This window comes from Ciconia boyciana, chromosome 3 (assembly GCF_034638445.1).
Source record: "Ciconia boyciana chromosome 3, ASM3463844v1, whole genome shotgun sequence".
NCBI classification, from domain to species: Eukaryota; Metazoa; Chordata; class Aves; order Ciconiiformes; family Ciconiidae; genus Ciconia; species Ciconia boyciana.
In genome coordinates, this window is record NC_132936.1 from 11,151,121 (window position 1) to 11,164,485 (window position 13,365).

A 13,365-nucleotide genomic window follows, 5' to 3' on the forward strand; every position below is an offset into this window, starting at 1 on the left:
TAGTGATCAGCAGGCAGTCTGTAATACTTGGAGTTACGGAGATGAGGTTTTTGGGAAGCTTAGGATGTATGTTCTTGGATGTCAGAGTACTTCCAAATGTTCTTCCCATGTGCTGAAGGAAAGAACTACAGCAGTGTGATGTTGCCCAAGCTATTTGTCCTGCCTTTTACCCTATCTGCCCTATCTACTTCCCTCCCTCATGGCAAAGGTACTTAAGAACTTCAGCAGTTCAAGCTAAATATATCAGGATATTAATTTTAACATGTTCTTTACTGCTTCTGCTCTCTCTGCTTCCAGTAGAGGGAAGAGGGTAGGAACTGGTGGTGGAAACTATAGAGTCCTGCAGCTAGGTCTACCAGAGCCTTCGTCAGATCCTGAAGAAATGAGAATTGATAAGCAAAAGAATGGCAGAGAAGTGCTCCGATTGTAGCAGCCTTTCCAAAGCATCGGAAGGATAGTGGTGCTATAAACGAAAGAATACAAACTGTGTCTTTGCACAAAGCTTCCGTTGAGCTGCAGTTGCTGTAACTCATTTTTGTTAGAATTTACAGACTTCTGGAGAAGTTTTGTGAATAGCTGCTGAAACAAAGAAAAATCTTTTTTGGGGGGGGATGGAGAGGAAGGAAAGAGTCTTACTGAGTTCAAGAGCTTTTTAGCACTTCTGTGGTATGGAGGAGAAGCTCTACATACCGGTTTTTGCAAGTATTCAATATGACTTCCATGGGGATCTATTACAATTAATACAGCCATGAGAAAATGTGTGGATGTTGTTAAACTAGTAAAATGTGCAAATGTTTAATATTGTTGTCTCCAGGATAAAATGGGTAATTTCTAGTGAAAATTTTGCCTTGATTTTAAACAATAAGATTGTTTTGTTTGGTGTTCAAATAAGATACGGTAATATGTTTGTGCAATGGAAATTGGGAAATAATTTTCCCATATGAGACCTCAGTCATGTAGCCATCCCTTGGAACAATGAACATAATCTCATCATTCAAATTGGGAACAACATCATCTGTTTCCTGACCTTACAGTGGGAGTTGCATTTCCTGAATCATTAGTTCTTCCTTTTATAAAACCGTCCCTAGAAATCTAAGTGAGCTTGCAGTCCATATTTTTTTTATTTCCTAACTTTGTCTGCAACTTTTACTTAAGTTTAAAAATAAACTATAATTGTGAAATATAACTATTTTAAAGTGTTTTCAAAATAACTTCCATAAACAGATACTTTAAGACTTTTTCAAGTGCTAAGCAACTATGCAGCACATAAATACTTTCCTTTTATTGCTAGTCTACCGTAATAAAAGTTCAAGTTTTATCTTAGCTGATTGATGGCTGCTCCTCCCTGTAAATGTAACATCCATCTGAAGCTGTTCTGAAGATCACTTACTTATTTCTGTTTCTGCAATCAACAGGTTCTGTAACAACTTTGTTATGTGTTGTCTTTCTGTGTTTAAGTTTGCAGTGGTTTTAATTTTTTATTTTGCTATTTTCTTCAATGAATTGCAGTAGCATTTAGCTCCACTTAACTACAAACCCAGATATGAATGTCTAATGTATGATTTAAGCAGCTTCTCAAACTTGCAAATTAGTAAAACTTTTCAAGCCCCACAAACTAGGAAATCTTAGACTGGAAGGATTTTCCATTGTGGTTAGGGGAGAGCTGGGGGGAGGGCATTTGATTCTGCTTTTGGAAAATGTTGTATGCCCTGTTAAAACAACCTTGTTTAAGTTCTTGGTGAGATTTTTCCATCATACTAGTGCTGTATAATTTGGAGCAATTATCAAAAGTTTTTCAGATGAATTTTAAGGTTGTGGCTTTTTGTGTCTTAAAAAAAAAATATATAAATGTCTTGCAACCTCTGTGATTGAGACATCACCTTATTACCTGTTTGTGACTCTCATAGTTCTGGCAGCAGACAGCTGGAAAGAGGCAACTTGTATGTCTTTCCCCCTCTCTTTGATTTGAAATAGCTAAAAAGGGATATTTGGTGACATACTGCAAGGTGTTTTAATGTAATTCGACTGAAAGAAAAGCATTGAGAACTTTTCTGTGATATACTTTAAATCACTTCCCTAGCTAGAGAGAAGAAAATTGCAGTGTTGAATTTTGCAGATACTTGATTTGTATTTTTAGTAGTTTCAAGCACGTAGTGTGTGGAATAGACATTGTAATGTTAAGTGTTGTCAGGACAAGGAGAGTAATTGCAGTCACCTGGCTTGTGCAAACAAATTTACTCCATGTAACTTCTGTTCTCTAGGGGCTCTTTTCCTTAATCACCCCTTCCAATCACATTTGTCTTTGATGCATCTGCATAGCTTCTGACCTTTTCACCAACATTTCGAACTGCAGCTGATAGTTTCAGCTTGTGAGATACTTGACCAATTCCCACCCACTGCATATTGCCTCATATGCTATCAAGCTGTGAACTGCTACCCCCTCTTTGTGGATTGTAGTATTAGTTGTCTCTTTATTAAGTATATTCACAAGTGTGCTTGTGGTTTCTTCAGCTTTTTTATGCTTTCTGAGATACTTCTTGAGTTAGTCTTTACATTTTCACCTGCCTTGATGTCTCCAAATACCTGGCATTCACGCATTGTTGGGTGTCTTAATGTGTATGACTACTTTATTCTTACTTTACCAATTCAGTTTCTCACTGTATCCATCTTTGTAAATTGTCTTATGTTTAGACCGAGAGCTCTTTGAAGCACAGTCCTTTGTACTTTAGTGCTTATTCAGTAATTAGCATAGGGAGGCTTTGGTTTGATACTACAGCAAAACAAATAGCATGTGGTCAACTGCGCATTGTCTTTGATTTACAGGTAGATAAATTATCCTGTATACTTGTGCAGCAATAGCTCTGTGCGGAATTGGTTCAGGACTGTGAGGAATTATTGACAGCATAAATCTGAATGGTAGTACTGCTTCTGGAGGTAACATGGGCTGGAAGCAACCTACACATATTCGTGCACCTTGGAGCCTGACATAATGGGAACCAGAGACCCGAGCTGGCTGCTTATGGAGCCAGTTGAAGCTTCTTTGCATTTTATTCCCATGTACTTCAGGTTCTAGGTGGGATTATGAGTGAGGCCTCATTCCAGACATGATTATTATGTGGTTATGGAGTTTTGTCCCAAAGCTAAAACTTGCTTTAGGCATTCTAGGAGAGTTTTGCATCGATGTCAAGGATAAGGTGGTGGGAGCCAGTAAGTTTGGGGAAAAAAAAGGCTGCATGTAGTCATTCAGGCATTTTGCATTTGCAGTATATTTCTTCATATTTTCTTATGCACTTTCTTCTCTTATTCAAGGTGTCCAGTAAATAAAAATATTTTAAATTTGAGTCAGTGTTATTTTGCTTAATCTAAGTTCTTATCTGCAGGTTTAGAATGTAGTTTCTTTTTTTCATGTGATTAAACTTGGGGCTTATGGAAATGTGTGACTGCTTTATTGCATGAAGGAGCTACGTTTAGTTTTCTGCACTACCTTGGTTTGGTACAGTTTACATTAAAGTCAGGGTGATAAGGGCCCTTGGGTATCTTTGTGAAGGTAACGGAAGAGTTATGTGAAAGCTTTTTCTCTTTAAGGAAGGCAGTGGAGGTTGGAATTCACAGGGAGCAAAGCAAAGTGGTGGGTAAGTATGTGAAAGGAAGCAGGGGGGCAGCAAGTACTTGGGTAAATGGTTTGAGGGAATATTTTACTTTGGATGAGAATGAATAACCTGGAATTTAGACATGTAATCAGAAGTTTTGCTTGTAAGATCACTTCCTTTATTTTGTTAGAACATGGTAGTTCAAAAATGTGTGTCTCTGTGTCTGTGTGTCCACAGTTACTGCTTCTGCCTACCCTAAGTTCTGCTGTTGATGTGCTGATAGCTGCCTTTACATATAAGTGCTCTTAAATTTTTGGCTTAAGTTAAAAGGTTGAAGAATTTGGTTTTAAATCCATTGTAACACAGATGTATTAATGCCAGTCTTTGAACTAATTTTGTTACAAAGCTTTTATTACTTTAATTTGAATTGTAAATAGCCTACTTTATTTCCAGTAGCTTAATTGTCATCAGCATAAAGTCTTCGGTGTTATTCTAGATTTTTTTTTTTACTTCCTTCGAAAGACTATGCTGGCCAACATTTAATGAGATATTAATGTCTAAGGCTAAGCGGCTGCTCTTACTGAATTGAAAATAAGGCTTATTGAATTAGAAGTAGTCTCTGTAGGTTTTTTTTAGTTGGCTGGTTTTTTCAGCTTTTAGGCAATCTGTGGTTAGTTTAAATACACATATTGTCCAAAGAGAACATCCTTAGAAAACAGCTGAAAGAACTGATAACAGCAATTTCTTTAAGTGTCCTTTTCCCTGCTATAGACAGATAAAGTAGAAAACACATATGCTTCCCTGTAGTAATTCTTTTAAAATGTTAAACATGCTTTAGTGTTCTCTCGCTGTCCTTGAGGTTATGCAAAGTTTAAAGGCTAGAAGAATCAAGGTAGATTTTGAAGCAGGCTGGCATATATTTGAAACTTTTGGGTTTTTTCACTGCCAGTTTATGCTGGTGATACAGAGAAGTTGTGTGCTTTATCAGCAGCTTTCTTTCAAACAACTAGGTATTCATAGTGGAGTGAGAAGTCTAAAAGTTCTGAATTTTTTCTTTGTATTACCCATCATTCAATTCATTGCCTAAAGACTAGGTAGTTCTGTTTCTTCATCTCTGGTTTTAGCACCCACTTTGAGAAGATCAGACTGTGTTGGTGTTTCCTGGTTTCCTCTTGCCTGCTGGAGGAAAAAAAAAAGACCAACAGAGCTTGTTCAAAGGGTATTGGACTGCGAGTGGGAAGAAGTCATGATGCTAGAAACTTCTGGGCAGGAGAATTACTGGCGGAACTTCACTTTTTGCATCTAGTATTCTTGAAAACTATGTCCTTGAAAAATGAATGTTACTGTAAACACATCTGCCATAGTCAGAAGTAAAGAAAATGAAAGTAAATGCTCTGAGGGAGGGGAATGCTGTATGTCCAGAATTGCTGGGGGTGGGAGGAACTTTTCTGATACCAGTGCTACAATAACACAAAATAAAACTTTTTCCTGGAAACTCTGTCAGAGTGACTTTTGTCATTTCCTCAGCTCCACTTTTAAGGGGGGGGGTGGGGGGTGTGTATATACATATGTACAAAATCTTTTTCTTGGTATAAATTATATTGTTTATAAATCAGTTATGTTCCATGGGATTCCTTAAAATCATTCTTTTTGAGGTGATATTAAAAAAATACATAATTTTTTGAAACAAAAATTTAAAGTTCATTTTCTCTTTGGGGGGGAATGTTCTGTTTCAGATTCTCGGGAAGCAAATAGAAAAGTGAAAATAATTTAGATATCTAAAGAAAACACATCAGCAAAAAAACCTTTATTGCAATGCAGACAGTTAATTTATGGAAACTTTTACTTGATTGTAGGCCTGTACATTTTAATTGTTCCAATTCTTGTTAACACATTTAAGAAAAGCTTGTTGTCTCTCTATTAGAATGAGTTACATGTTTCATTAATCACTACAATACATATTGAGATAAATTGTCCCTAGTTCCTGCTTGTGTGTAGATAAATTTTGGGATTATACAGAGTTTTCATCTTCAGAAAAGGCAAAGTTTTAAGTCTTTTTTTGGTAGCATATTGCTTAGAGAGCACTCAAGTTTTTTGTTTTTTTAACTTACTAAATAAAGTTTTTTAATAAGAGATAATGACGAAGTAGCGAAGGCTGATGTCTCAAAACAGCAACGCAGCAAGTTAATGTCACATTTCCTTGTAGAAGTAGCTGTGTAGCATTATTACTCACAAAGCCTTTCAGTGTAGAATGGAACAATAATGGTTAGAAATTTGTCTCATGAATTCCCCTAAACTTCTGTTACATCACCGGTAGCACTTATTACTCTGTTATAGGAAGGCGATGCTAACTGACTAGCTTAACAAGAAAAGTGTAGGTTTTTAAAATTAGAACAAAGAGGTTTGTCATGTACATATACTAAGTAATCGGCACCAATTAAATAATAAGCGTGTTTAGACAAGAACTGCAATTCAAATTTCATTTCACAGCATTGTTTTCAAACTTCGGAATATATTTACTGTCTGTCTTTTTTGTTTGTGCTATATTTATGCAGGAACATTGGAGTGAGAGATGCAGAATAATATACGCATGTCTAAGTGTGGTAGGGGGAAGGTAAAGAGTCACACCAAACGAGATGGGATTACACCTGAACTATTTCACATTGAAGATTAAACCTGTACATTTTCTTGTGTGAAAGACAGCTCTTCAGTTTGATTTACAAGCAGTAAAGGACCAGTCAGCCCTTTTGCTTTTTTTAAGAATTACCTTTTCTTGTAGCTCATTTAAACAATAAACTAAATATGAATGGATAAATATTATTTCATTTTAATAAATTGTTTTAATTAAATATTTAAAAATAATTTCCTGTTTACAAAAACTCTAATTGGACAAGTTTTTATGGGATTTTTCTATTTTATAAAATTATATATAAACTTTTTATCTACTGTCTCTTGTCTAGACTTTTATTTTACAAACTTCTGCAACATCTGTCCCCCTGACTTCCTGTTCTGTCCATTTCTTAGAAACTCTTTTGAGTGGATAATTTCGTACACGATTAAAAGACTTTGAGAAACCTGCTAAGTTATTTAGTATAAACTACATGCCCTACTTACGTTGGAATATATCACTTTAGCTCTTCAAATGGAACAAACAGTGTAACTGTTATAAATAGTTATAAAATCTGGTTTCAGTACAGACACATTATTATTAATTTATGTGAGGCTGGTAGTCTTACCAGTATTTGACCATAGGGATTAAAATCCTGAGCTTGAGAGCACCTGACAGTAGTTTAGAAAAACTTGTGCTAAACAGTTCTGCCACTCTTAGAGCAAAGCTTGAACTTGTTGGGTGGGAAGACAGGCATGAAAGCCTGTGCAAGAAAAAGATAAGTTTCTTGCACGAGGGAATAGTTCATGTTCAGGGGGAACGAGTGCAATTAACTATTTCTTGGCATGTTTCATTCCATAGCTGGGAACGGAACCCAAGGTTCCTGAGTTGTCTTAGGCCGATGAACCATCATGTAGCTCTGAAACAGGTGGCAAGATGTGCTTCATTTTCCTCTGCTTTTCTTCATGGGAGTTTGTGTCCTGTTGTGCTTGCTCTGTATGGTCTGTTTCAAGTAGATATGTAATTTCCAAACTTGGCAGTGACTTGAGAGATGCTATCCAGCATAATTTTATATATATTTTTATATATATATGTGCTGTTGATAAAAACCTAGGAAATTCCTTTCTCCTGTGTGCATGTTTCCAGATTACTGCTATTCCTATTGAGAAGAAAGCAAGCAAAACATTTAGTCAGTGTTGTGTATACAAGTGTCAGCTCTTATGATCACCTTCCCCCTTTGTGACTTAGCTTTTTCAGCAGACTGGACAGTGCTTTTCCTGAGTGTATGTATTTTTTTTTCCCCTTTGCTACATGCTGCAGAAACCCTACCTTGAAATCTCCTAGTTTCATTTTTTTCATTGTTAGTGTCCTCAGCACTGGTAGGATTGCTTCTCAGACTTGCAATACAAAGTTCACAAGGAAATAAAAGACAAGAACATTAAGATCCAGAGTGATTGCTGAGCCAGGCCAACTGAATTGATAAACTAAATTTGTTTTTGTTAAGAGTATTTGAACGTATTAAGGGTCAGTATAGCTTGATCTGAGAATATGAGTTAAGAAGCCTAAAATACAGGGATTGAAAAATTATTCACTTGCCTGCAAAAAGTTTGAGTTGGTTTTAGAACACTATATTTTAATGCAATGAAAATTTTTAAATACTTACTGGGGGAAGATGTTATGCTTTTGAGATTATAACCATGGAAATATGTGTTAGAATGTAAAATTGGTCACCTAAGTGTTTTGTCAGAAATGCCTAACATCTTGTTTATTCGGACTGCTTAAGGAGTTTGCACATTTTGGAGCATTTAGTTAAGTCTGCAGTTGTATTACTGTTCCATATGGTCCTCAGCAAATGTTACCTCTTTTTAAAACACAGCATACCTGTAGACTTTGAATTGCTCGGGAGCAGCAACTTTTATTAACCAGTTTGGTAGTAAGCGAACCTTTGGTTCTGTGATGCTTCATAGAGGTATGAGAAGATGCATCTAGCCAAAGGCAGCTTTAATCAAACAAATGCTTTGTTTTCTCAAAAAGTAACACAAAATATTTAGTATTTTGTAACTAACTTGTGTACAAAACAGTTCAGTTGTGATTCCAGTAGTTGCCTGTTCAGGTGCTCAACAGCTTTTGTTATCTGGATGCACTATTGGCTGGCCTCTAAACTAAAATAAGGACATTTTAGGTAATCTGGCAAAATATTCTAGGGTAGAAATCCCTATATACAGCCCTAAACCGCAATATTTCATAATAGAGGTTTGGGGATTTGCAGTTTAGGCTTGTTGTATATTTTTCCCTTGCTGTCCTTTGTTATAAATCTCTGCTAGATTTGTGTCTAATGTTTCAATTCATATTAAAATATACTTATTTAGTAGTTTCAAGCTGGCTACCCATCTGAAATGTTTTTGGTGGTTTGTGGGGTGGTTTTTTTTGTTTTTTTTTTTTTAATACCCAGTCAAGTGTCTGACATGACTTTACAAGACAGTGTTCAACTTAATGGAGGGCTGGCAGAATTGCTATGTATTGTGTTTTAAAATATAGCAATTTTTGTGTCCTTAGATTAGTTTAACTTTATAGTAATGCTAAGTCTCTGCCGTAAGCATATATCATACGTAAGATAAATGCTGCAGAAGAGCCACCCCTGTAGAAAACTATTAGAAAGGTATTTTGCGTTAAAGTCATTCAGCAAAACAAAAAGGCTGAAGTATTTGCAATGTGAACAGCAGCTTCCCTTTCTTTCCAGTCACACTACTGTAATTACCAGGTGTTTTGTGTTAAATTTCTGGCCTAGTACCACAGCTTCAACTGCAAAATGTGTCCTTTTCTTTGTCAGGTGGTTAGGGTCACAGTGGTTGGGGTATTCACCTGGGAAGGGAGGGATGAGATTTGGAATTTTTTAATGCAGAAAAAGTGTTTTTCCTACTTTCTGGTCAGCTGGTTTAACCACTTTTGATGTGTAAAATGAAGTCATATCTTTCTCTTTTATATTTTTTGTTGTTGTTATTTTTCTCCAACTCTTTTTTTTTCTTTCTTTTTTTTTCAAAGAAGGGGCTGATCTTTGCTTTTTCAAGAAAATGGTTAGAAGCTTATTTCTGGCCGGATTCAGGGTTATTAGAGTACTTGTCCCTAGATCTGGATCTGGGTGCCTGGATTCCACAAATGGCTATTTTTTAAAGCAGTGTTTCTTGTGGTAATCCTAGATGAGTATCCAGCCAACAGTCTGCCTCCTGAACTCTGTCCTGAGTTATGTCAGGACATGGTTTTATGTTACTAGTGTATCATCCAGCTGCCACTAAGCAGGTACTCCTACTCCACCTTTCTCCAGACCAGTTTCTCCTTGTTGCTTTCCCCGTGTCAAATCTAGTGATCTCGCTGCTGTGGTGTTTTAGCCAGTTCAGCTGGCTGATCTGGTCAAATTCTCATGCATGGAAAAAGAAGGAAAAAAACCTTCTGAATCAAACCTTTTACTTGATGATTACCAAGTTCATTGGAAGGAAAGTGGTAAAAACTTTTGGGGGAAGGATGGAAGGACTGTCCTGTTCATCAGTAGCTGCCTAGATGCGCTTAGCTCTGTCATGAACTCGGTTTATTGGCTGAATGTTGCAGCATTCAGGACTGAGGATTTTCTTGTGGACATAGCGTGAGGTAGTAGTGAAATACAGTAGAAATGAGATAATTACTCTTACTAGGAGTTTTGACAGAGTAAAGGAAGGTTTTTGCGTAGGCCTCTAGATTTAAAAGAAATTATTTTGTAAATGTCGGGGAGAGAGAGTGTAAACTTTAGGGATAAAGAGTCTACTAAAAATATAATTTTGTTTTTACTCTGTGTTAAAATCTTGTTCCTAATGCTGTGATGAAAAATGGACTAATACATGCTGGTATGTTGTACCCAGTTTCTATGGAAGGAGAAAAAGATCAGAATTTTCTATTGGTATGTCAAAGGGGAAAAGTTCGTGGGTACGCGTAAGCTGTTCTATCTATTTAACAGCCGTGTGCGAGGAATTGTTATGCCTAGACTGCTTTGGTGTGTAGTATCCATTTGCACATAATTTGGGGGCCCTGAGGAGTGATCTGATGTGTATCAGAAGTGTGGACCGTTGCCAGCTTCTCTTAGTTGGAAAGGCTTATTAGCATTCGACTCTGAAAACTAAGATTAGATCTAGCAACTAATCCCAAAAGCAGGTAGGTGGTAAATGGAGAAAGAATAGTCTTCAGAGTGATTGTGGGGGAGAAAAATCAAGAAAAAAGATGTAATGGATCAAAACCTGGAAAAATTTGTAAATGTTGAACAGTATGTTTCATAGGCCTCTTTTGATTTACGAATTATTCCAGATGACAGAGAATGAATAAAAATAGAAATTTTTTTTTAATATTATGAATTTGATGTAAAAAACCCTGTATATTAAAAATGTTTATTTCTGGAGCATATGAATTAGGTGAATGTTGGCATTGAATTAGAGAAAATAAAACTTCCTAGTAATATAGATGGTCCTAACCAAAGTTTCTCCTTCAGGGAGAGGGCATGTCTTTATATGTAGTAGATCTAGCTTGGTTGTCATTATTCTGCATGTTTTTGTAGTGATAGGGCTAGCATTGAAGAAAGCAGATTTTCAGAAGATGTTAGTGCTGCCTGTATATTCTCCAGTCTGTAAACTGATTTGTGAAGCATATATCCCGGATATGGGAGAGGATTTTGTGGGCTGCTCTTTTTGATGGAAACAGAAATGGAGACCCTCTTTGCTGCAGTAAAAATACTGTAGTATTTCTCTTGCTGCTGATAGCAATAGATAACACTAATTTAAATTTCATGTTTGTAAGAAGGGGGGCAGTGAGCAAAATCAATGGTCAGTGTACTAAAGTTTATTTACAGTTTTGGAAGATTTCCGTTTTAGAGATGACTCTGAACTGCTCAGGAAAAAAAAGGAATTCAGTATGCTATTACCCTGATTCTTGGATTGTCCTTTCTTAGAGACTTGGAAGTGTGTGTGGCCATATTTTTTAACTTTGCTGAATTGTGAAAAATATTTGGTATTAGGTCTTGCAGCACAAAAAAAAAACCCAAAACAAACCCACAACCAAAAAACATGAACATCTTTCAAGCTTGGTTGGTTTTTTATCTAACAGTGATTTTGGGTAGTGTTTATGGTAAGTACAGTTTGGCAAGCATTAGCTACAAATTTTGTTTAGAGGTACTGTTAGAACAAAACCACGTTTTGAGACAGACGTATCTAATTTACTATTTGATTGATAATTGAAACTAAAGTGCATAACTTTAGCATGGGGAGTGGCCTATGGTAAGATAAACAACTTTCTCAACCATCTATAGAAGAAATTCTGTTTTCAGAAACTGTAGTATCCAAATTAAGAAGTCTTCAAAATTTGAATTTCTAATTTTTTCTTTCTAAATAATTCCTCTTCTACAGTTAATTTTTCTATATGCATGCACAAAGATTTGATTATCCCTTGAAGCTAATAAAAAAAGAGCTTTTTTCACGTAAATTATAACTAATCTATTTTAAAATTCATTTTTAAAAATATCTTTAGCTTTCTTAAGGATACATGAAAATCTGCTTTCAGGTTTTAAAAGAATAAAATCAACCTAATTTATTTAAATGTCAGCAGCACTGGAAAAAGGTTAAGGTGCTGATTCTCCCCCCCCCCGGGTAATTCACTGTGAAACTAAATTTGCTCTTCGGTAGATCACTGAAATTGTTGGGAACTGGTTTCAGAATCCATCTTAACTGAAATATTGTTCTTTCTGAGGGAATGTTTCTTTGAGCTGTGAAATTTCATCCTCAAAAATAGAGAGGCACTCAACCTCAGAAGTTAATGGCTTATAGATTATAGGGCAATAACAATGTGTTGAGAGTAGAATATTGAGACTAGAGCATCTATTGACAGCTAATTAACACTTTTACAACACTAAGAAAGAATTGGAAAAGTTGTTTGCACCAGAATATTAAATGCACAAGATAGTTTCTTTGCCTAGTATTTGAGTATTTTTTGAAGAGTGATCTTAATGTGTTATCAGCTGTATGGAGTAACTTCATTTTGTTTTATTTGTTAATATGAACAGATGGGTTTACTAGGTGGAATTAACTCCTCAGGAGAGACTGGTATTGGGAGGGAAACTTAGATTTTATTTTGAACTTGAATAACTTCACCGTTTCACCCTGCTGCATCTCACTGTTGAGAAAGAAGGGAAGGGGATAAACAACTCTGAATTTCCCTTTTTTATTTGTTTTTCTAAGCTTGTCATGGCTTTGAAAATTCCTTGTGGAAACCATTTTCTCAGGAATGAATGCACCCAGTACATTGTGTCTGCATGCCATTGAAAAGGAGGTGGTTTGTTGCAGCAGCAACTCTTGCTTTAGTAATACACCTTCCATATTTACAACAAACAAAAAAAGAAAACACACAGAGGAGGAGTGCTATTTCCTGGAATAAAGCACAAGAAATTGTGATAATGCAGTCAGTTACTAGATTTTAAAAGCAACACATTGCTAGTAGCTTTTGTGACGTGTCTTGAGCTTTTCTTTGCTGCTAAGTGTACTCAGTAACATTGTGTGTGATGGGTCATCTCCTTTCCAAAGGATATTGTATGTCTAAATCTTTAATTTAACTTTTTTTTGCATTTGTTGCAAATGTAATATTGGTCATTGTTTCCATAGTGAGTGATACCCATCTAGATATATGAAGATGAAAATTTTTGAGTCTCTCAATTTCTTGCATGTTAGTAGCATGGTGCATTAAATTGGTCACTAACTGTATCTGTTCACGAAATCTAAACTCATATTCAGCCTAGATTGAGATTTTGCGTGTGCTTTCAGTTGTCTAAAATCTTGTGGAGTATTACAAACTCAATTTTTGAAAATATATTTTACTAATGGAGCACTCTTTTGTTTTTCTTTCTACAGGTTCGATCTGTGGATGAGATGAATCATGAGTTTCAAGCTCTTGCCCTAGAATCTCGGGGAATGGGAGAGGTAATTATTGAGGGCTGAAAATCCAGTTGGTGGTTTGGAAATGTTGATACAATTTAAGAAGTCTGAAATAATACGATATGAAGCAAACAGCTTCTCTTAAGACCAAATTGATTTTTCAGGCAACTGAAGATTTTGGTTGTAAGGTGAAGATAAACTAAGTAGTTTACAAGAACACTGGGATGGT

General features: G+C 36.0%; 1 protein-coding gene across 9 annotated transcripts in view; it reads left to right on the forward strand.

Annotated features, from left to right (window-relative positions):
* PUM2 (pumilio RNA binding family member 2) overlaps positions 1-13,365 on the forward strand; it is a 77,498-nt gene that overhangs the window by 16,187 nt on the left and 47,946 nt on the right. For all 9 annotated transcript variants that reach the window (XM_072858497.1, XM_072858499.1, XM_072858503.1 and 6 more), the window contains exon 2: positions 13,113-13,181. In XM_072858497.1, coding sequence (XP_072714598.1) covers positions 13,131-13,181 — 51 coding nt within the window. In that variant the 5' untranslated portion in view covers positions 13,113-13,130. The remainder of the gene's footprint in view (positions 1-13,112; positions 13,182-13,365) is intronic.